Here is a 26,816-nt window from a genome sequence, read left to right on the forward strand (position 1 = left end):
CATAATCTTTGGGACAAAAATCGGCTTACGCTATTAATATATAAAATATTCTGCGACAATAGACTGAAGTGTTAATCATATTTATAGTAATTATTTTAAACGTGAAAATATATGATTACCAATTAATTCTTTCAACTTCATATTTGAATTTATATCTCACCCATTCCTCTTCTCAGACCGAAGTCTTTTAAATTCCAACGAAAACAAATTCCAAATCAGCTTGACGGCATAAATCTTTCAGAACCATTGAAATCAAAACAAGAGGTAAAACTAACACTTTAATAGACTTAAAACATCGACCGGTCTAACGGACCCGATGATTCATCTATCACATTAATAAAGCTTTTTATTGAAACACCTTTGTTTAACCCTTTTGTGTCCGTACCGAAAATTATTCACGAACCGTCCATTAACTTCTTGAGTTAGCTATTGTGATTTTTGGCTATGCTAATCTTGGTCCCGGAAACCCCGGACTGTGACTGATTGGCTTAAAAAGTTTCTCATAACCGTGGAGTACCCACGGTCATCTGAGGATACGTGAATAGCGAAATTTGCATATCGTTACGTAAGCAATTTTTCGTTGCTTTGTAAAAAGTCGTATCTGTTCCGTTTCATATGATTAATGACGAAGAAAAGTGAAGTAACGGCTCGTTTAGGAATGTCGTTTAAATAAACTTGCTTATGATAATGAAGAAGGCGGACAGCTTGTAGTTTATCTGTTAAATATTATTAAATTTTCAGTTTGTGTCTCGACAAGATATTTGATACCGGCTTTATTAATTATTTTTTTTAAACTTTTGCTTAAGTATTTTTATTCTAGTATGTCTGACTCTCAATTTAAAACAAAAAAAAAAAAAACTATCATGTTTGAGATAAAGGCGGCGAATATATATATTTTTAATATGACGCTACTTATGTTTATGTGTCATACATTCGTCACTTCAAACCGAAATCTGTAATAACATAATCTGTCCCAACCCTTCGGTACCGCGATCCCGACCGCGGGGCTTTAATAATGCATCCGCCATTAGTTAACCCACAGATGCTGCGGCCATCTTCGAGTAATTCTAATTGCACGGAAAGGGTTGAAAGGATTACTCTTGTGAGTTTTCACGGCAATGTTTTTACTCGACACCTTTATCTTATCTCTTATAAATCCGCTTGTTCAATTTTCACGGGAATAAGGCTTGCGTGATGAAATAAAAACACCGCATCATTTAAAACTCGACTTCGACTAGACGATATAACAAAGCCATTAGCATCGCCAAAATTTCCATTTTAAAGGCAGAACACAACATAATTAATTTTTGACGATGTTGACAGAGTGGTTTTTTAAAGGCGACAATTCACAGAAGGTGTCCGGGCACAGCTGGGCTAGTATTACGCTAATCTCTACGCCGTCGCACTTGTTAAATATTAACGCAGTCTAATTACAACCGCCTGCCACCCCACCCACTCTAATGGCTTTTAAAACTGATTCCCGCCCCGAAGGATGCGTATTTGATGACAACTTTCGTCGTTTCGCTGGCTTTACAACGGGGGCGACAGGAAAACTCTGCACGTGGTCTTTTGCACTTTAATCTCTTGCTGAGGTTGTATCCATTCCCGTGTATAGTTAGACACGTCTCATTTGAATGTCAAGAAGGAGTAATGGATCATGCAGTGACGATAGCGCGAGCGTTGTTGGGAAATGTAGCGAGTCTTTATTGCATTAGACATGTGTAATGCTTTTAAGGCTGAGGGTTTGACACTTAGTGCGAGACGCGTTGTTGAAAACTTAATTGGCGCTGTGTACGAGCATTATGCTTTGAGTTAAATTAAAATAGGAACTGACTGAAGCAAAGTTATCCATAAAATATGTATACTTTCTATTATTACAAACGGTTGAACGATGGGATTATTATATGTTAAAAATAATGTGTTTAATGAGATTTAATAATAAAATAACGACGACTTTTCCCACACCTATGCTCCAATGAAATTTTACTTAATACTTAGATTTACGGCAAAAAGCAAAGGAATGTAATTAATGATGTCGTGACAGTTTCGGCTATTTGTTCAACTGGCCGGGATGTGCAAACAGGTCCGAGCAAAAGGGATCGTTTAACGGTAACAACTATTTATGCGTTGCTAATGGTAGTGACAATCATTCTGCACCATTAGACGTATCATTAGCGACACCGTTTTATTTGTTGTTTGTTTTCTTAAAATCTACGGTCGTTCGGACCGTCGCAGCCGCTTTCGGGTTGAAATCATTAATCAGATGGAAGACGTGAGTTTCGGATATGGGACAAAAGTTTTTTGATTAACAGTAAGCAAATATGGGAATGTGGACGGCGGAGCATTGAATGGCTCAAGTCTGGCTATGGGTGGTTTTATAAATGATTGTGGGATACTGTTGATTTTGTAAAATCATACCATTTTATTGCTTCTAATAAAATTAACGGAGCCAATTTGTAAGATAAAAAGAACTTACATTTGATTCTGTACCGAAATTTTAATTGGTAACGACAAAAATTGAAAATTATGAATTAAAATGATATAAATAAAAAAATTATTAAAATAAATAGGAGAACAGTAATTACACAAATATAAAAGAGAAGGAATTAAATATATATGTCCAATGCATGTTGCATTTCATTGCTCAATGAGTTCTAATTTAGATAATGGCTATGACAGATTCAAAATCAAGCATTCAAATACAATTGTGATAATGATTATATACTAAGTTTTACTTTTTCTACACTATTCATTTGTTTTTCGTAATTACCTTCATATTTGTAACATTTATTAAATGTTAAATATGTAACCCTATGATGAGAGTACCTTTAATGTATTCTTTCTGATATGACATTTGTTTCCCCATAGGTAAATATAATATATTTTTGACATAAAACGTTTTAGTGTAAGTTCGTATATTATCGTTGCCGATAAGTATTTAGAAATACATGCAGTGATATGTCACTGTGTACATCTATCGTACTTTATACTTATGTACATTTATATGTGATGAAATATTGAAAACCGTCTTACGGTTATATGCTATTATACTTCCAATGTTCCAATTATGATAGTTAATGTCGGATATCACTTTCTGATATTTTCGATCGTGCTTTGCTGTGAGATTTGTATTAGGTTTCCTGATGGTAATTTATAAGAACGGCGTAAATGCTTTGAACTGACAGAAAAAAATACATAAGTGAACTTATGTGGTACTTATATTATTTTCTAGGCTATATACATTGTATATAAATTTATTTACGTTGATTGTCTTTTTAAAATAATGTGAATTAATAAAAGAGTATGTACCGAAAGAGAAGTATGACGGCTTCAGGTTGTACGACGGTATCACAAACGGTGATTTCAAATTGTACCAGCTAACTTGAGTAAACTTCAATAAATCAATTTTCTCGAACAAAAAAAGGTATATAAAAAAAATCAGTGGACAAAAAATACAAAACGCGGTGCAGAGTGAGTTTCGTTCACTTGTTTTACGTGACTTGTAAATGTCATGACATCTGTCACGCCGTGACATGTCTTATCTTTTGGGGTAAAAAAGCCCCGTGGGTGATTTTCGCGGAAAAATAGCGGAGGGCTCGCAACGTATTTATGACTATGTAAATTGGTTCAATTTCGTATTTAGAATTTTTGTGTAACGTATATATATTCTGTTTTGTCTCGGCCTTTTTTTAACGGAGACTGAAGTTTTTCGTGCTGGAACTGAACGAACGTTTGTACGACGAGTCGCGATAATTTTATTGAAAACTCTTTCAATTGTAAAAATATTGAAAGAGTCTATGCAATGTAGGTAATTTGAATTATAAATAATTAAATTCTAGATTAATGTAAAAACAGGCAAAAGTAATAGCCTGTAAATGTTTCGTCGCTAAGTTAAGTAACTATAACTAACTAAGTAAGTAATTTATCCGCTTAAAGAGAAGTTTTGGGGAAAATAAAAAAACGGTTATGGTCTCATTTCGTAGAACTCTAGTCGTAGGTGTGCAAAAAAATGAACAGGGTTCTTTATTGCAATTTAATAAATTGTTATGATTTAGAAAAAAAATAATTTTATAAGAAATAAGTTACTGGCCGGTTATATAGGACTATTGTATTTGACATTAAAAAAATAGTATCAGACCTGCTAGTATAATATAAAAGCTGTAAGATTTAATATAAGTGATATAATTTACAATAAATTTAAAGCTGACTTCAATGTTGTTTACATCTTTAAAGACGTATCACTTTGTATGTTACCTAAGACAGATATTAATTTTAAGTGCTTAGTGATAAGTTGATGGTGTAACTTTTCCAATAAATAAATAAAATATAAAATAAATTATACCTGCTCGTAACTAAAGTTAACACTGTTAATAATATTTAAATATTTACAACACCTCAAACAGTTAATTATGCAATCAGCATTAGCAAAGTAATGCAAATCTGTTTCGATATGAACACCATCCCAACAGCAAAGTAAGCATGTTATATTATCATTCGTTCCCTCATCTTTGTTACGAACACTACTGTTTCGTTAGTCTAGTAGCTCCTTTATGCACGTTCCGAAGATCGCAGTTCTGGGTCACATCTATATAAAGTTGTTGGGGGTTTTCTTTAATTTCTGAATAGCAGGGTTTGGAATTTAGTAGTGCTCGAAATGCAACCCTGCGCCTAAACTGTATCAGTTCAAGTCGAATTGCCGTTCTATCGGAATTTAAGAATGTAGAAATAGAGTGTATACATTTTTGACGTATATAATCGTGCCCTTTATCTCCTGGGCAGTTGCTCAGCCTCTGGTTGAGTGAATGAAATCTGTTAGGACATCAGAATTATTCCAAAGCATATTACGCAGTAGAATTTTAGACAAATGCACTGTAATTAGCCTGCGCTATTAAATCACACATTAAGTAGGTAGGAACTATTTGCTCATTGCCTTAAGTTGGCAACGTTGCATTCGTGGAAAAAGTTTTTTCTCCCTCTTAAGTGGTGAAAATTATTTTGATAAGTGGATGAAGTCACCGCCGCCGGCGTGGACAGGGGCGCGGGACATTGTTTTTTTCTATGTCGATGTCAATTTCTCCTACTTTTGTAACACACGTGAAAGTAACTGAAATAGAGGAATTATTTCTTAAGATATTTTATAATGATATGATAAAAATAGAGCTATTCGATAACGAATTAAATTTTTTCGTTCAAAGCAAAGCGAGGCAAATCAACTTATTTTGTGGCTAATTTATAGGATTTATGGAATTATAAATTAGGCATTATATTTAGTTGAATATGTTGTAATTACTGCCCGCAATAAAAACTGGTACCTATATGATTTCAATTTTATATAAATATCGCGCTCTACGGTTTGAATATAATAGCGGAGAAGAAAACAGCTATCAAATCGATTTGGGTTAAATAAACACGACAGTATTATTCAATATACTTCGAAAGTTTAATGATATTGTTTAATTACATAATTTAATTTGAATTAATAAAATTGTTTCAGTTATGTATTTGACGCAGAGGCTGGTATTATCTAGCTATCCAAATAGCTGTATGATAGACAATTTATTTTATCTTGACGCTAAAACTTCAATAGCGCAATACTTTACGGGCAGAATAGCGATGTAAAAAGTCGTTAGTTCGATTCTGATTCTTGGGCTATTCATGTCCCTAGTCCTAGCACAAGCTTAAGACTAAAATTTGAGGGGTAGATAGAAATATTAGTAATTCCTTAAAATAGGGCATCGCTAAAATAATGTTATGTTATTATATTAAAATGGATTAATTTAAGCATCAATTTAATATTATCGATGATTTATTTCGTCTGTTCTATCTTCCGACGTGTCTTCAAACTGTAGCTCGCGTGGACCAGAGAACAATAAATTTCATTAGGGTCGCTCGGTATTTCGGCTCGAGCGCTAAAACAATGTGTTGGGGGACGTGAGATAAATTGTCACTTGCGATAGTGGCTTAGGGATACTGTTGCCTTTTTATTGATAAAACACAAAGGAAGTTAGTTTTGTCTAACAGCTGAAGTCAGTATTTCTTTTTAATTTAACTTTGGCTGAACCAAGTCAAAATATATTATATTCAAGTAGAATCGTCATATTACATGGTTAAATTGAATGTAAAGTCGATTCGAAATGTAAGATTCTACCAATAAGTAAGCAACTCTGTAGTTATTATTTCTTTGCAATTATATAAACATACATACTTACATACGTATAGAGCCGAGATGGCCCAGTGGTTAGAACGCGTGCATCTTAACCAATGATTTCGGGTTCAAAACCGGGCAAGTACCACTGAATTTTCATGTGCTTAATTTGTGTTTATAATTCATCTCGTGCTCGGCGGTGAAGGAAAACATCGTGGGGAAACCAGCTTGTGTCTAATTTCAAAGAAATTCTGCCACATGTATAATCCACCAACCCGCATTGGAGCAGCGTGGTGGTATATGCTCCAAACTTTCTCCTTAAAGGGAGAGGAGGCCTTAGCCCAACAATGGGAAATTTACAGGCTGTTAATGTAACATACTTATATAATTATATAATAAGCAAATAAAAATAATAATAAAGTTACATTGGAATTCGTTCTTAATTAATAAACTTATTAAATGAGAGAGATGGAGTTTTATGCTCAGTAAGTAAAATTGGTGTTAAAAAGAGAGGCACATATTAATCTTATAAGACATTTTTGTATGTAAAACGAGTCGAAAACGATTAAAAAACATATTCGTACGTTTCATTTTGTATAGCCATTTATAGTAAAAAATCTTTATTGAATATTGAAGTGTCCTATCTTTGCTGATACTTTTGTATGGGCTTCTAGACGAATCACTGACTTATAAGTGCTAAACTTTGTAATCGTCTGCAACAACAACAAAAGCAACAGCCTAGCCGAGTTATTTATTTGCAATTTGTCATATTTTCGCCAAATGAAGTCCATACGCATGAACACACATGAATATACAGTGTCAGTCTAAAATGAAGGAGTTCTATAAATGCGTGAATAAAAAGCCAATGATAAAATTTAGTCTATCACAGAAAATCGCCTCTTATCCAAACTGTTTGACAGAAAGTTCTTATATAATGAATGGACATCTCACATCATATATGATACAATACTTCAAAATCTTTTGATATAACACATCCTTTCTCACCGGCCTGTCAATCGTCCATACATTACTAACATTCAAAAGGAACGTTCAAAGCCTCAGACACCCAAGTCTAGTTAACTATGACCACCTACCAGTAAATATCGTTGTTCAAACTTACAGCAGACCTAAAAAATATTTAACGTTCATTGCTGGTTTTTTATTCTTTTGAGAACGCATGGGCGGCTTAAAACGAACGACGTATGTCGTGTTTTATAGGGAAATAGTGTTGGTAAGTGATGGATGTGATGGTGTGACGTGTGACTGTCAATCACAATCAGGCGCGACCACCCGCGCGATTAGGTGCGTGAAGATAACAACGACGAGTGGAGATGATCTTTGATGTTCAAAAATCGAACATAGATTTTAATTTTTAATTTAAATTTTGTAAGTAATTCTTTCTAATTCTTATGAGAGTAAAAAATTATGTTGAGTTAAAGTAAAACAATTTAGAGTAACATAACTGACATAAAGGTTTCACTTTTATCACAGAGTTGCACTTTTTTTAATTAAATAAAATTAAATTTGTAAATGATAGTTGTTTTTACAGCTTTATTATTATTATTTTGTTTTTGATGTAGTTAATAGTTTTCAAAATGTAACGTTCGATTTTTAAAAGTTGATTTTAGGACTTAATTATTTAATTATTTTTTTTTTAATAATATGTTGTCATTTTATTTATTGTGATGTGAATGTGAATCTTAATATTATAATTAAAATATTCTATTATAGATAAAAATAAGTCAACTCTTGAAGTCTCCATTACATTTCCTATCCAATAGGTGTAGCAGCGCCGTTTACTAGATACTGGTTGTCTGTCCGTCTGTCTTATCGCTCGAATCTTCAAACATACATCACAATGCCTACAAAAAGAGCTCCTTAAATCGTACCTATTAGTATGCAGTTTGTTTTCACGTATACAGCAAATAGAAAAAGCGATTGATCTGATTACAAATAATATAAACGAAATAACAAAACCAAACATTTGTAACTAATATAACCTCCTTTCTTTAAGAATCTGTTTGTAATTGAAATTTGGCTATCATTCGTCTTTAGTTTTTTTTTTTTTTATAAATTGCCAATTGCATCACGGTATTATGACATTGAACCGGAACAGCATATTGTGAAGAAAACGATTCGGAACGGTTATCATTCCGATAGCAAACATTTTCACTTTTTTTTCTTGTGTTATATTAATATACATATATTTTGATCAACCTTAAATAAAATCATCTTGGGGAAATTTGGATGTATCGCTCACATTAATGAGTTAGTTTGGTGGGATACACATCCTTGTCTTTAACAAAAGCATTTGCTCATCTGTGAGACATCTTCAATCCCACGTTTGTCATGTAAATGTCCCACTGTTGGGCTGAGGCCTCCTTTCTGTATGAGCAGGTTTGTAGCTTATTCCGCCACGCTGTTCCAACACATGTGGCAGAATTTCATTGAAATTGCAGGTTTCCTTATGATGTTTTTTTCACTACCCAAAGTACGAGATGAACTACAAAGAAAAAAAAGCAGTTGAAAATTCAGTGTTGCTTGCTTGATATGAACATGGAATCATCGGTTAATATGCATGTTCTAATCACTGGACCATCTCGGCTCTGGTTTGAACCAGGAGAGTTATATTCTATAGCCTAACAAACGTGACACTAAACTATCGCGTAGTTAAACGTACGGTGGAGAAGATTGTTATAACTATAGTAGGAAACTGTATGAAATAATAAATAAATTACTTCTTTAATCTTATGTTAGAAAATACTTAATAATAAGGCATAGTTACAAATCAATGCAAGACTATATAGGTGTTTGTTGTATAATGAATAAAAAAAACGGTATTTCTTGTGTATATCTTTATTATTCTATTTTGCTGTGTGTCATGCAATGTGTCATATTTTTTGTTGATTTGGTACAGTTGCTATGCATTTGTTATGTATAATTAGTCGACTAACATCAATACATTTTATTGCTATGATAAATTTGAAGGTGAAAAAAGAGCCAGTGTATTTATAGTCAAGGAACATTACATGCTACATCTCATGGTGGGAAGGATCATCAGATGGCCCAATCGCTAATCGACAGCTACAAGAAAACTTCAATTATATTGAATTTCTAGTGTTGGCAGGATCATAGCCAAATTCACCATATTTTTTTAATAATTCTTTACATCCATCCTTGACAACTAAGATGCTATCTCTCTTGTAGCTGCAGTAACACTGGATCAGTCACCCTTTCACCGGAACACAACCGGAACATAAGTATAATATAAGTGGCGGTAAAATATGTGATGATGGGGTACCTACCCAAATGGGCTTGCACAAAGCCCTACCATTATGTAAGAAACAACATAGTAAATGACCTAATTTGATATACATAATAATATTGTGTAAGAAAAGTTTAAAACGATTGATATAAATAATACATATAGCAAGTCGGATGATTCACATTCATCTAAGTATAACTCAATACAACGCCTTACTTAATACCTATTCGTCAATTCAGGGCGCGAATCAATCGGGTCGTGGAGTTTGCGCGCACCTCTGTAGCCTCGCGGGTCGGGGGTCGCGACCTCCGACCCCATTGGGCGACCTTTGCCACGCCTACCGCCCTATAACCCTACTGAAAAGCTGAAAATTTACCTATAGCCATGTCTTGAAACATCACTTAAACTTTATCTACCCTATTGGTACCAGCAGATTTCAAATCCTAAACAGTCCTCAAAAATCTTTTATATTTCTTCCAAAAACAATGATTTTCAAAACTGTATTGACTTTGAAAGAAAATACAAACAAATCGACACTTACTTAAGATTTTATTCGCTAGCTGTTAGCTAAGCGCGCTAATAGTCAACTGAAATATTATAATCCTTATATTTTTTTATTAATAATAAATTAAAATTATAAGAATCCGATATAATCGATGTTCATGTCTATGTAGGATTTTGTGAAAATCTGCTGAAGCTTCAAGCTTTACCTATTGACCATCCAAACAAACAAACTTAACACGATATAGAATTTTGTTTATATAGTAATAAATTCATGTAAGATATAATAAAACCTCCTTGAAATAAAAAATAGACATTTTATGGTATTTATGCCTATTATGATGAATGAGCGAACCCAAACGGGTATTTATCCAACTTTAGAATTGCAAATAAATTAACAAATCTTTACACCTAAGATTAATTACATCTGTACTAGTTCTGCTTATACTACAAGCCTCTATTATTGATAGCCCTACTTAGTTTTGTAAAATGACCATTCAATAGTGCTTGTAAAACCCGCTAAAAGTTGAAGTATGTAGAAGTAGAAGTAAGTATTTGAGAGTTATTTCCAGTGATAGTGCCCATTTACTCATATCTAACTATGACTCAATTTTAAACTTATGTTTAACCTCATTCCAGTCGCTGTTCTATTGCAGTAAATCGTAGAATTTGGATGTAGTATAACTTTATCTTACATATGCAGGATGCCTCTGGATCTTTATTTTTGTTTGAAAACGACACAAAATAAAAGTTATATTTGCCTGATTTGAATTCGCTTATATCCACGATTACGAACTTTAAATGCGATCTATTCTATTCTATTTTTACATCTAAATCTTTAAGAATTATCAGAAATATTCTGAAAGACCAATTTACGTCGAGTGTAACAATTATTTAATTTTTGGTTACGAGGACGTGACGTGACGTTACGTTACGTCAAACCAGTGTGCGTGACCAACGGTTGAAGACTTTTGACCTGAACGGATTTTGATTCAGCACAGCTGCCTATTGCTGTTACAGTTTAACGGTGGAATGGTGACAGCACTACATACTGTTACACTTTTTATTAATGTATATTTATTTAAGTATAATGATTTACATTAAGGGCTTAATTATATTCGAATTAAAATAATATATTTTATTAATAGCTACTCCACAAATCGTGGAATGCAAGAATACAAGCATTTCCTTGTTAAATTGCAATTCTTAATGGGCATAAAATTAACCAGAGATCCTGTCATCAGCAAAGGTAATATGATAATATATGGCGAGATGTTATACTTTTATTTTAAAGGTTTTTTGCAACCATTTTTGCTCCAAGGACCTTACGTGTTTCGATTGCAAATGGGACAAAGACATAATTTGGAATAAGAGAAATTATTTGGTTCGCTTATTCGCTTCAGTTTTTGCCGAGGCGGCTCCGACTCTTAACACTGTTTCACTATGAGATGGGGCAGTGTGTCAACGAAAGCAGCGTCCCAAAATTAGCGTGACTAAAATATCAAGCAATCACTTATTCTGAATGTAGATACTGAGACGAACTGGCAAGTAACTCAGTAGCGTTCTAATAAATAATTTTATTATGACTATTAAGGAGCCGAGATGGCCCAGTGGTTAGAACGCGTGCATCTTAACCGATGATTTCGGGTTCAAACCCAGGCACCACTGAAATTTCATGTGCTTAATTTGTGTTTATAATTCATCTCGTGCTCGGCGGTGAAGGAAAACATCGTGAGGAAACCTGCATGTGTCTAATTTCAACAAAATTCTGCCACATGTGTATTCCGCCAACCCGCATTGGAGCAGCGTGGTGGAATATGCTCTCAAAGGGAGATGAGGCCTTTATCCCAGCAGTGGGACATTTACGGGCTGCTAATGAAAAAAGATTTTTGGATTTTTTTTACTGTGAGTTGGTTTTTTACTCGTATTTCGTTCACTACGGAAAACGCGTTGAATTATAAGGACACGGATATATCAATATTCGTTACTCGGATTTGGGACTACGACTTTCGTTTAATTAACTTGTTTTAGTCGCTGAACCATTACAACTTAAAAATATGATGATTGAATAGTCTAAATTTGTATAATAATAATATAAGTGAGTTACTTTTGTGTTTTTTTATTCAACTCAAACCAAAAACACAAATATTTCGCGGAGAAATAATATTCTTACCCAAACTTTATTTAAATCGAGTTGATTTTCATCTAAGTTTCGTCGTAATCTGCTGTTGTTAATAATTGTGAACAGTGACGGGAAAAGTTTGTAACTAACTGCACTGCTGGGCTAAGGTCTCTTCTTGAGAAGTTTTGGAGCTCATTTCACCATGCGGCTCCAATTCGGGAATATATAATAGATACCGATTGGACATGCAGGTTTCCGTAGGATGTTTCCTTCACCATCGAGCATGAGATGAATTATAAACCGAAATTAAGCACATGAAAATTCAATTTTGCCTTTTGAACCTGCAATCATGGGTTACGATGCGCGCGTTCCAACCACTGGGCCATTTCAGCACAAATAATTGCGTGTTTACACTTAAGTGGGTTCATATCGTCAACCGTGGCGCAGGTGGTGAATTTGCTGGCAGGTGGTCGGAAGTTGAGACATTGACTTACATATTATAATGATTTTATACTGATTTGTTTCTAAATATCGATAATACGTCAGTATTATCGAAATTTTTTTTTCTTAATTTGGCAATGATAATTGTACAAACAGCCAGTGACATATATGGTAGGAAAATATTTAGTTGTATTATTAAAACAAAATTACATGTCATGTTGCTTTTCCTTGTTTCGTTATTAATTAACGTTATTTTTTTTAATTTACGTTTCGACTAAATTGACTAAAAGGGTAATTATTATTTAATTATCTAATTTTATAGGTAACGTATTCACTATAAACTCCATAGGTATGTTTTAAATATGTTGTTTATAATTATTATTCTAATATATTTTCATATTAATTTCTGCTTTATTAATAATGTTACAACTTTCCTCTTAAAATATTGGAAGTAAAATATGACTCAAAAAAAAAATGATATTGTAAAAATTGTACTGAATAATATTATTTGCGTCAACATATTATGATTACAGCATCCAGTACTGCGGTTACTTTCTATGTGCGTATGTGTGGGAACGCATTGCGTGCAACAGGTGCGCACGCGATCTCTGATTTGTACGCACGAGGCACGTGGGAACATACGTGTTAGCGATACTCGAGGCAATTAATTAGTCTTACTTATCTCTAAAGTCGATGTATCGATGGTGTGTAGTATCGATTAAATGTTACACTGACGGTTATGTTTTATGTCTCGATTTTTTTTTATGTTTTACTTTTTTTTCATCGTATAGATACTTTCAAACGAGCCACGTGATGGTAAGTGATTACCACTGTCGTTGGTACTGTAAGATATAACCAACCTTGAGAGCAATGATGTTATATCCCTTGTGCCTGTAGTTACACTGGCTCATGCACCTTCAAGCCGTAACACAACTATACTAATTATTGCTGTTTTGCAAGAATATTTGATGAGTCATTGGTTCCTACCACACCAAACACTAAATACATACAATATTTTACTAGTTTGGTCAATAAAGACTGCCATGTCAGTCTAGTTATAAAATCGCGGGTCCTCAGTCTTGGGTCATGAAAATGTTGTTTCGGATTTTCTGTCGAGGAATTCTCAGTTACAAGAGGGAGGGTGGAAAGTGGTAATTCTCATACGTGCCACAGAGAGCACGTAAAGTTGGTTCTGCCTAAAATCTTTATCGTCGTGATTTGTCGTCTAATCGGAATGTTAGAGTAAGTGAACAAAGAAAGTTATTTGTATCTGCGCACATATTTTTGTGCTAATTTCAATGTGCTACGCAGGTACAATGGCCACTGTAGCGGATTCGGTCAAATAAATATTATTATCATCGTAAAGACTTGATTGGCTGATGGTATTGAGTTATTTACGACTCAAATTTTCAATACGTTTTACGACCTCCTTTTTTATACCTTATAAAATACGATTTAACTTTTCGTAAACGAAAAAGGTTTTATTGCAAGATAATTCGATAAAATAAAACAAATGAATCCAGAAAGACATTTTTTATTCGTCAATTACGTTTTCTCATACAGTTCCGATCAAACACACCGACTCTATAATTACACCCTCTGTACAATTATTGCGAATAAATACATTCCTTCTCTTTTACATGTCGTAGATTTGGCAGGAGTTTTCACAATAGTGAAAGAGTAGAAAATATACAAACAAATCATAATAAAAAGTTACGATGGATATTCAATGATAATTTATCTCTAGATAAAACGAATTTCAAATTTAGAATTCGTTCTTAATCAATAAACATATTACATGAAAGAGACAGAGTTTATGCTCAATAAGGAAAACTGGTGTTAAAAAGAGAGGTATATATTGCTCTTATTAGTAATTTTTTTATGTCACAAGTCTAGAGATAAAAATGCATTGGATGGATTAAAAAAAACATATTCGTACGTTCATTTTGAATAGTCGTTTATAATAAATATTATGTACATTGAAGTGTTATGAATTTTGCTTATACTTTTGTACGACTTTAATTTATTAAAGAAAATAAAATAATATGCCTTAGTTACTTATCCAATTCTTAGAGAACTGAGTTTGTAGAGCTCTTAATGATATTTTTTTAAACGTAATCAATGCATTATTTACGATCATATTCGTATATAAATCCAATTTTCTAGGACTTTTGTTAATTTTTATTCTTCTGTATTTATGTTTTCAAAAAACAAAACAAAAAATATCTTATAACTGAAATGTTCTATAGAATTATATATGTTTAATGACTATTTGTGTACGTTTTTATTTTTCTATATAGTAGTATATTTTTGTAACAACAAATTCGTATCTCATCAGCGTTTTTAAACGTTTACCAATGACACAGTTCCGACACGAACGATATTGAACACAATAATTATAACAATTAGAGTACATAAGACTCAATATAGCTTGTCTGTTTAAATAACTTGTGACATTTTACTAACAAGATACGAATTTGTTGTTAGAGAAAAGTTAAAAAATAAAAAAATCTGCCACTACAACTGACTTAGGATGTTTTTAATTAAACACATTCAAAATGTTTCGATATAAAGATATTTTCTTAATACGATATAAGAAACAATAAAACACTATGAAATCATATAAAACCTCTACACACAAATTAACATTATTATTGCTTACGAAAATCTTTTAAAAAACGATACAATAAATGCTTTCTCGGAATTATACAAAGTTTGTACATTTTGACAGGTAAAAAAAAAAAGTTACGATTTTTAAAAGCACCAGTGAAAGAAAAATTTAAATCTTACAGTATATTAAACATTTACAATATTTTTATTTCATTATTGCTGCATTTTAGAATATCAAAAACAGATCAGTTCAAATAAAATCCGATAGTATTTTTATAGCACCTAAACAGAAATTCATTTATAACAGAACTTTGGGCTTGGAATATTTTATTGCATCAAAAATTCGCAATTTATCGACTAAAACCGTCCGTCTACGTATCCACGTACATCGGCCACTCAGTATTCTATTATTGCATTCTGCCAATCCAAGATTGCTAATATTTAAATTTCGCCTATATAAATTACTGCTTACGGAAGATATAGTCAATACAAAATCAATTCCAATTTAGGAATATCGCTTAAAGAGCTCTCTTATTGAACGTCGTAGAAAACATGCCTCTTTTACCTTATCACATTAAATATACATTTACAATATAATAAAAACATTTTATTTACATTATTAAATATTATCTCTAGTCTAAATATATTACAGAGGAACAAAATAACTTGAACTATGTCACTACTGACCCCAATATACCCTAAGAGTTCATTTTATGTTCGCTTGCGAACAAGACTCACTTCTAATGTTCAGGAGGTTGTCGATCATCATCGAGGTTTTTTGAGCGTTTTTTTGAGTTTCACAATTATTGCTTGCTTCGAAGACTTCGTGCTCTGCCGTCTTCGGCGGGTAGAACGCTGATATCGGATCGAATGATGGGCACGGATCGGCTCTCTCGCTGTCTCTGCTTCGCGATCCGAAATACTCTTCGGATGCTGTCTGTTCCGAGTCTTGGAACTCGCTGGATGACGTCACGGCGTCTTCGGGCGCTTCACGCTGGTACCTTTGGAAGTCGAAACGCTGGCTCGGCAGATATGGCGGAAAGCCGTAGGGCGTGGATCAGGCCGCCGCGAGCTGTCTCCACATTGTATGTCACATGGTCGCCATGTACGGCCACGAGAAGGAGCTCCCTGACAGCAGCATGTCCCTTATCAATGTCTCAATGGGGGTTTTACCCACTAGTCTAACGAAGAACAGCTGCTCTATGACTTGCGAGCTCACGGTTCGTAACGAGGGCAGTCTCAGTAGGAGCTTGCCGAAACGCGTGGGCTGGTTGGGGTACTGACTCCGGCAGTACTCTTCAAGTGCGCACTGAGATTTTTCTTGCAGGCTTTCTATGTGTGGTACGTCTGATAACCCGCAGGCATCTGCAAAGAAGACAAACATACGTTAAAACATATAACTTGAAGACACAGTGATCGATTTAAAGTTAAAACGGTTCGTTCTTTTCTATAAATATAATGATGAATATTAACGTCATATTCCCCCAATAATAACTTTTATTTATGTAAATGTAAACGACATCGTCTCCAAAAACTCAGGTAGATAAAAGTAATATAAACGCTACATTAAGCGCGGCGATGTTGCTTTGTTTCGTAATATTTAAGTTGTAAAAATAATGAGATGGTGTTTCGTTAGTTAAGACATACCTGGCTATTGTATTAGTTGGTTGATGACCAATTAACGCGTAAGTGTCAAATAATTGTCCTAATAACATATTTTGTTGAAGTAACAGTTGACAACTTTCCCGTAAGTGACGATATTTTATTTAATGGTTGTTGGCTAAAGTTACTTTAGTTAAAGTCGTTAATGCAATAATAAGACAGGATTAATATGTCTCGTCGTTTATAAAACTAAATGTTTGCGTTCGAAATGAAGTTTGAAAAACGATATTTGACAGTTTGAAAAAGATTTTTGCGTGATACAATGAGCTTTAGTTTGAATAATATTTTACATTGCAATCATTCTAGTATGTTTTGCGTATTACGTGTAAACCAAAAGATAAAGTTACTTCAGACTGCAAGTAAAGTTTTCTTGTTAATTATAAAAAAAAGACATTACAATAAACATTCACTATAATTAATTTTAAGAAATATAGAATGACCTAACTACATACTATTAAAAAACATATACGAGTATTCATATCTAATAAAATAAAACATTCTATTTTATTACATATTAACATCACATATGTTGATTAATATATTTAATTATCATAAGCCGTAAGTAATAAAATATTATATTACACATATCTCAAATATTCATCAGATGCAGAAGAAATCTACGTAATGGATGACATTTTTAATTCTTTCTTTCTCGATACTCGTTTCGTAATACGAAATAATCCTTTCCGTTATAGACCCCAGATATAAAAATGTCTTAGTATAATAGTCCGTGAACGGTCGCAGGCCGTCTTAATGCGATTAGGACCCCAGTACGTTTGCTGGAACATTAATATTTTTTATTGTTATACGGTGGCGAAATGACGCGGTAAACAAAACTGTCATTACGCTACCAGATGTAGGGCTGCCTTTGCTTGGGAAGGAAATTGAGATGAGGAATGTTTTTACGGTCATTATTCATACGAAAATGTATTTTTTGTGTTTTAAACTGTAAACGATATATCCACCAAAGAGGTTTTTATTGTGTTTAAAATAATTTAAGAATACTCAGTTATTATACTATACTTTTTGGTTAGAATGTTTATAAATATAGAATTTTTTTATCTGTTACGTTTTTTAATTATACCTAAACGTGACAGAAGTGAAAACTTATGATAGAAAAGTTTTACTGTAACAATACACATTTAACGTTTCACAGAAACTCGAACTTCAAATTGTACCCTAATCGTGACCAAAAAGATTTATTGGCTTAATTGAATCCATATAAAATAGACAACGAAAAAATAACTTTCAAATTAAAAATCAATAGTATGCGGATAACAGAATCAAATAGCTGTAAAATTGTAAATACAACATAACATACAAAGTAGGTAAAAAAAAACAAATCACCATACTATTCTTGACCCACTTGTGATAATAGGCATAATGAGAGTTATTCTCAATTTAACCGCTCATAAGATACGTGTCATAGTAATAAAGTGACCACTTAAAAAAATTGTAACTGACATGTGCGTGAGGTGTAATTAAAAATTAACCCACTTGGAGACGGGCTCAGGGATAGTCATTAGGTATATTATGAAAAATTACTAGGAAGGTCTTTGAAGATATCTATATATATACCAATATATAAATGCGAAAGTAACTCTGTCTATCTGTATGTTACTTATTCACGGTTAAACCACTGAATCGAATTTGATGAAATTTGATACGAAGCAAACTTGAACTATAGAGGCATTGACTACGCGTGTTATTCCTAACATATAAAATGCGAGCGAACCCGCGGACGACAACGTGTGTTTTATAAATTGAGAAAATACGAAAGGCAAAGCATTAGAGTGATCGCAAGTCATATTGACATAATCTCCTATATTATATTTATGAAATGTTGTGTTATCGACAATGAAGTATTTTTACTTGTTAAAGTTACTTGTTTTCTTTAACTAAAATAACGAGAGCTCTTGAATGCAAAATTAATAAAGTATATACCAGTGAATGTTCTACTGAGCGAAAGTTCTTTAGTTAGGGGATAGGAAAGTGATCCATAATAAATGGATGCATATCAGAATATAATCGGAATCATTTAGATTTCCTATGTAACCGTTCGATATATTTTTAATTATTAGGTTTTGTTTTCATTGATTCACTATTTTATATTGATAATAACATGATCATTGACTGCAACTGTGCTAGTGGTTAAACTGAAGAATTGCAAACTTTGAGCAATCATTTTGATAATTATTTGCATGTTGGTAGGTCTTTCTCCAAGCTCGCCTGGATAGGCACCATTCATTAGATATTCTGCCATCAAATAGCAGTACTCAGTATTGTAGTGTTCCGGTTTGAAGGGTGAGTGAACCAGTATAAGCACAGGCACAAGGGACATAACATCTTAGCTCCCAAGGGTGGTGGCGCATTGGCGATGTAAGGTGAGCTTAATATTTCTTACAGTGGTAATGTCTGTGGGCGGTGTGACCACTTACCATTAGGTGTTGCTATAAAATTTAATAATATATAAACACAAAAATTTTGAGAGGATTTTAATACATACGGTATTTTTAATTTTATTTTCAATCACAGAGACCAACTTGATATCTTGGGACCAACATAATTTCTTAGCAGTAAGAATAAAATTCATGTTTCATGATATATTCCAGTGGTTGTTTATTTTTTTTGGAAAAAATAATAAGGAAATGAATGAAATATGAAATTGTGATTTAGAGGTTGGGATAACATATGGTCGTTTAAATAGCATCGATGTTCGCAATCTATCTAATAGACCATTTTGGATTCTATGACGGATCTTCAATAGCAACCATAAGTTCAACAAACTGTGGGCCCTTAAACATTTGAATGTAATCTTAATCTTTTCAAACTGTTGATATTTAATAGTGGCCTCAGCGACCCAGATCACCAGTAGCTAATGCCTATCAAATTTAATTCCTGGTCCACGCCTTCGACGGTGACGCAAGTACAATTCTATTCACTTACACTAATTGTCGCCGGAGCAGCTGTTTGTGATGAACGTAATTGATAAACTTTGAATCGGTCTATGTATTACTTGCTAGCCTATATACTATATAAACTGTTATTTAAATAAATTTTTCCACGTTTAGGTACGTTTTGTTTTCGTTTATGATTTAATTGAAATCTTGCAAGAACAAAACGTTTATTTTATTCTGTTGTAATACGTAAGTTACTGTTGATACGTATAGAACGGTAATTATAATACGTACATTTTAAGTCATTTAGGCTAGTTATCTATGTACTAAAGTGTGTATATTTCAAAAAAAGCAAACTTAAGGCAATATTAGTGTTGTATTATATTATGAATATTGTTGTATTCATGTAAGGGCGCGTAACTCATTGAAATGACTTTATGGCATGAAATAAATTCGATATGACTAATGGAAATATATAAAGCTCATAAAGTAAGGATGTTGTTTTATCGACTTTTCATACGTCTATATATTTTTTTTATAAATTTATTGCTAATTTAATCAAATTCGTTGCAAGAACAAAACGTTCAAAACGAAATAGCTACTATGGGAAATTATTTAATGCAATTCAGACTATTTTATTTTAATAAATATCAATTATTTCACGATTATAGAAACACTGTCTTTTCGAAGCCTGGTAAGATTAATTTAATAGTAAAATTAAAAAAAAGTTATAAACAAGCAATAAATATAATGTTACTTTTAAAATAAATTTGTATAAAAAGCAATGTGTCTTGTTAAACTATTAACCTTAAAGCACTGAAATCGAAAGGTGCCCAACAAACATCCGAGCTGATCTTTGGTCCAATATCACGTTTAGATCGTCCAATAGTAATTAACCCTGCGCCCGTCGACGTAACAATGTAATATACTTTAATTGATACGACCCCGGTCTGAATGACCAGTAAAGAATAAGACGAGCTTAATGAATCGTAGTAATTGTGTGTTTAATGCACTCTTGTACCCGAGTTTCATTATTCGATAAAACGTAATAGATGCTGTAATAATATTACTTGTATACGCGTACATTTTTCTGTATTTTTTTTTATGAACAACTGTCACTTGTAAACATGTTTTATTTGGAATAGGTAGGCAGATAATAAATGGGCACCACCGTCCATAGACATTGTAAGAAATACGTTCCATCTTGTTAGGTCCCCTGTGCTTGTTACACTGGCTCACACAGCCTTCAAATAGGAACACAATGATACTAAGTATTGCTGGTTAGCGTTAGAATATCTTATGACAAGTGGGTGGCTCGCATGAAGCCCTACTACTAAGTTATAATACTTTTTTTAAATTATAAAATAATAATAATGAAATATGAACCCGTGATTCAGAGGTTGGAGCAACATTTAGTGGCTCAAATAGTATTGATGGTGATGTCAACAGATTTGACCCGCTAAATCAATGTCCCATCTGCCGCAATGAAGGACCGCGCGCGCCGGCGCCACTGAGACGCGCGTCCGTTACGAATTTTATTAATAATTTCAAATTTCGAATTGATTTATATAATATATTTTAATATTAATAGACCATAAAAAATATTTAAATTTTAATTTGAAATAGAATCTATGTTTAATATTAACATCGAATATAAATTGTTAATAATCGTATATAAGGATTATATAGTAAATAGTTTCGCTATGGCTTCGTATGTGTACAATTTATACGGTACGGGTACACCCTATAGCACTAAGGCGTAATGTAGATCGACAATTGAAAAATATTTAGAAATGGATCATTATTTCCGGAGAGTATCCCGTTAATACAAACAAATACACTTTAAAACAAATATTGGTCTAGAATTGTATAAAGTATTAAAAAATATCAACTAAAATTGCTATATGTGCGATTTGATTTATTCATGTGTTTTTTTCTTTTGGCACATAACATTCTCAGTATAGTTTTTATTATAAAAAGGGACATCATAAATTGAGTCAGCTGATACTTACACTTTATTTGTAATTAGAATTCCATTTTTCATTTGTTTTCCAAAAAATATACTCATATTTCGATAATATAAAATCGTTTCCTGAGAATTTGAAAATTACGGATTTATTAAAAGTTAGACTTTTATAAATTTACCCTAGTACAGACATTTATAAATATAAAAACAAGGCGTGTTTAATAATGTATTAATCTCAATCAAAGTGTCACGTACCAACATTAAAAAATTATAATTCATTATTTTAATCAAAATCAATAAAATAGATTTTTTGTAATTGAGCACGCATGACGTATTCTATTATGAACTATTAAGCGATATTTACTGAATAGTAAAGGGTGATCGAGCGTGTTAGTTCGACTGCCCGCATTCATTCATTCATTCGTTCGCGCCATATTTATCTTTTATAAAAATAAAATAATTGCCGCTTATTAAACGCGTCATGCGGGTGTTAATAACGCTTTTCATATTTTGATAAAGGGTTTTATTCTGAATTTATCTAATTTCTGAAGAAGTATCAGATTCAATCAAATTAAAAAAGATTGATTGAACGATAACCTATTTTCGAATTAATTCTCACATACATAGAAAAACATATACAATATTGCCATAATTTTTAAATCTATAAAAATTAAAAGATTTAAATGTATACAACCATACATGGTATTTTTTGGATACAGATTATAAATCAGATTGAATAATAAAGCCAACAGATAACAAATAGCGCAAAGAGCATGATGTAGGCGTGCTCAGCAGATGTTTGCATAGACGGGATCATCTAAGACTCAAAGAATGAGCATTATCGAACAATGGACCGGACATAATAGCTCTCTTTTCGACCGAATCTTATTATAACTGACGCGTACAGGAGTATAGGTGGAAAAATAAGCATGATGTATAGGTTGCTCCTAATATTAAAAAAAATTATTAAAATACACTTCTTTCAAAAAATTGCCTAAATTATAATTGTCTGCCATTTAAAATTAAAACTTTACATTGTCTAATATCAATAAAGTTAAGATGTACAATTGAACACAATGCAAAAGGAAGTATAAGTTTAGCCAATATCCCCCCCCCCCCCTTAATCCCCTTTTTTGAAATACTTTGAAGAATATCATTTTTTTATCGGAATTACGATAAATCGATAATTTAATCTTAGCTTAAAACTATGTAAAAACATAACTTGGTCGATTCCCAAAATTGTTTCTATATTGATAGCAAGGAGTCGATATTCGAGGGAGCATCCTGTACCCGCTTCCATCTTCAACAATGGCGCCTTTACAATCGTAAAATAATCTCGTAAGGAGATCGGAATAGCGAAACAAATTTAGCACCCACAATAGCCCGGTGTTTGTCACGTTGATTTCTATCACACCCTTCCCTTATCGTGATCTGAGGTGTTTATTTACGTTAATAATGTAGAACAAACTTCGTTTTATTAGTAAGGTTTCGCAATTTGTGCTAATGTCACACAAAACTCTATGGTTTATGGTATGAAGTAAATTAGACAAAGGGTTGATCATTGTATTGAGGCTTATTTTAAACTAAATAGTGGCCTAATAAAGCATGTTATACACGAGCTATATGACTATTTTGTGAGCGAGCGATTTTTCTTTAATCAATAATAATTTTTCAAAATATATCTTCTTTGACATATCCTTATAATGTTAATAATGAAGATAATTGTATGAGTTAATAAATAAGAATAAATTATATATGTATTCTTGAAGTATTCCAAAATAGATAATTTCGTTTTAAATTATTTTAACTTAACTAACCCATTTTCCTAAGGCGTATAAGTATCTTGTAAGACGTGAATTAATATTATATATTTTATTGTAAACTCAAAATAGATGCATTGATTAAAACCACATGTTAGTATCATAGATACACGACATTTTACAAAATAATAAATGTACTGACTACGCATAAACAACATTAACATAAATAATTTTAATCAAAACGTCCAAATAACGGTGACAATATTGAAAAGTAATAAATATCTTAGATACCGACAATGAATCAATAGACACAAATTGAACGTTGTAAACACGTGTCCCAAAAAAAATAAAATAAAAAAAAAGTTGATCGAAAACGTCAATTTGACAGTTTTAGAAATAGACAAGTTGCATCAAAAGAATAAGGTCGAATATTGTATGAACGTTTTGACAATTCATAGAATTCTATACTAATGGCTCGAAATAGCATTAAATGGCGCGAAAAGAGAAAAAAGGTTGCGTTCGTATTGTGTGTCGAAATTTTTAAATAAACACCTTTTGAGTGGGCGGGCGAGCGAGTATTTGTAAATATGTTTTGTTGTATTATAAGTTTTTTTTAACGTTCTGGACGCAGGACTTTAGATGAGATTTGACTCGTGCCATTGAAATAAACTGTCTTATATTTTTAAAACGTTAATAATAGTATTTTAAGAAACGGTTTTTACTTTTTGTTAAGAAAATCGAAGATTTTATTAAGACACAGTATGCGATATAAAAATACCAGGATTAAAATATGTTATAAAACTAGTTGGTATTTGTTTTATCTGTAGTTATAAGTTGATTTAAGCGTGGAACGCGAAAGCGAAAAGGCGCGAAAGCTGTAAAGACGCGTCCACAATGCGAGGCAGGCTATCTCGCGATCGCTGTGACATAAACAACACCGCGGGTGGCGCTACTTTACGACATAACAATACTTTCACGGCTACTGGTAGCTATGTTAATTATTTCATTATTGTAAAGTACTTGTGGAAAGAGAAATTACTGTCCAGTTTATTCATAAAAATCTTAGTGAAAAGCGCGTTTCATTTGAAAACGGTTTCATATTATATGCTTTTTTCATAATAAAAACCACAAGAAGTAATAAATAATAATAAAATAAAATCGTTAATGTATAGTATGTAAAAATAAATAAGTACAAAATTGTACTGGTTGATTATTACTGTCTGAAATATGATTGTAACGAAAACCAATTAAGAACATTTCCAGTTCGTTCAGACACAATTAACACAAAAGAACAATGCGGTTTACAAAGTCGTCAACTGGGTCAAAGTGTCACAAGAGCGATGTCGGTGTCAGCGGCGGTTGTCAGTTTCAGAATGTCAGAGTGTCACTGATAGTCCGGTTCAGGCATAAAGCGGCTGTGCAATCAGATCGGAGCGCGGTCACGTGTGTTCCCGGCTTATTATGTGTCATTTGTAAATGGTAACACATTTGTGAAAATTTTTACTTCAAATATTTTTTTACTGTTATATTAATTCATACGTGAAATTGCTTTTAATTCATAACTTTCTGAATTTCATAATATTTATTTAATAAATATCACCGATCAATCTCTTCTTGTTAAATAGGTATTATTTTGTTTTTAAATTCAATACGTTGAACACTTAAGTATGGTCGAAGATATTTCTTTAAATACAGCCATTAGCTTGGGGACTAAACAATCTAGCATCATACTTTAGTCCGACGCTTAAATTACAAGAGTAATCGAGGAATTCACACGATGGCAACCACAAAGTATGGTATAATCGGCTCTCAGCACAGCGGTTGGAACTATCGAATTCTCATAAACAAAACGCGCCTTAACTAACTATCACTGGCCATTCTTTACTTTCGTACCATGTGACTTTGCGTCGACGTACAGAGTACTATTTTTAACACCCCATAATCTTATTACCCTTAATATAAAGCTGATATTGCAATAAAAATATATGTTAAGGATTTTCCGCACTGTATTCACTGATAGCACTAATGACGTCGTAAACTCGATTGCGAGAAAGAGATAGAAAGAATAGTGATACGATGTTCGCAACGCGGAAGAATTAGCCTGGACTAACGATGGAGTAAATCACTACTCGGGACTTCTAAACTCTTTAGTGCACGGATAAAATTTATATTATATTTATATGGGAGAGATATTCGTTAGGCGTTATTGATTACTGCTTCGATGTTAAGACTTGAATATGTACAATTTTATTTATCCTGAATTGTAATATAACTGAAATATCGTAACAGCAACTACCCTGTGCTTATATATAACTGACCTCATATAGATGCAATACTTTTAGATAATCAATTCAAATAGTTGTCTAGGAAACTTTTTTTTTTTAACAAAATCCAGACAAAACGTCACGTAGGATTTAAAAGATAAGCTTGAATTATATGACAGATGGAGTGATAATCAATCATGCACTATATTTTTAGTTTTAACTTGCTGAACCTGCGGCTTTAACCGAACGAAATTTATAAAACACAAAATTTCAATCCCCGTTTTACCTTCTTAGGGGTGGAGTTTCGTTAAATCTTAGCGGATGCCTACACCCTATATAGGAACCTACCAGCCAAATTTGAAATAGGTGTTTTATTTTCTGAGATTTGTTCTTTCTCATTAATCAGCGAGTGGTATTTCGCTTTTACATATATAGATTTATATATCTATTAAGAGAAATAGAGATAGATAGAAAAGACAGATTTTGTTTTTAGTTTTTTCTTCTTTTTATTAAATATCCTTTAATTATTCCCCTTCGCTCAGATGGGCAGGTTTCATTTGAATAACAAAGAGCTGACCGCGGATGTGGCGGAAAAACGAAAGATTGACACATGTACACATCCATACAATTGTTTACACCGAAGGCTTAAAAACATTTTCTACCTTATCGTGTATTAAATAGGGCACATAATGCAATGTTAAAAGCATATTGTACTTGGGTAGATTGGATAAGTGTTAAGGTTATAGGATTTTGATTATACGTGCAGCATTTTTATAAATAGCGACTTTTACAAAGGGAATTTATCTCGTTAGTGTAATATTTAATAGTAGGGTTTACAATAAACTTATTAATAATTCGATAAGACGTATCGATGGTTGTATACAGTCGACGAAATCTAACTCGCAATTATATCTTAATTTAAAATAAAAAAAAAACAAATATGTACATAAAGCGTACTTCTCGCCCTAGTTTTAATCGCACTATCATATACGCCTCTAGCAGTTTTTTGATGAATGAACATATCACGGAGAAGAGCATTGAGCGATGGGTGAGAGCGATACAAAGATCTTTGCACTTTGACATTTCGCGATTTAATCACGTACGAGAGCGTTGTAGAGGGCGGTAGTGGCTCAGTGCGTGCTTGACACCGATGATACCTCTTGACAAAGTCACTTCGACGGAT

The 26,816-nt window shown here is 32.8% G+C and overlaps 1 protein-coding gene across 1 annotated transcript in view; it reads right to left on the reverse strand.

Annotated features, from left to right (window-relative positions):
- Positions 1–13,992: 13,992 nt before the first annotated feature.
- LOC125067928 (steroid receptor seven-up, isoforms B/C) overlaps positions 13,993–26,816 on the reverse strand; it is a gene marked incomplete at its 5' end in the record, with an annotated part of 82,719 nt that continues 69,895 nt past the window's right edge. The window contains one exon of the mRNA XM_047676826.1: positions 13,993–16,449. Coding sequence (XP_047532782.1) covers positions 16,175–16,449 — 275 coding nt within the window. The remainder of the gene's footprint in view (positions 16,450–26,816) is intronic.

This window comes from Vanessa atalanta, chromosome 12 (assembly GCF_905147765.1).
Source record: "Vanessa atalanta chromosome 12, ilVanAtal1.2, whole genome shotgun sequence".
Classification (NCBI taxonomy): domain Eukaryota; kingdom Metazoa; phylum Arthropoda; class Insecta; order Lepidoptera; family Nymphalidae; genus Vanessa; species Vanessa atalanta.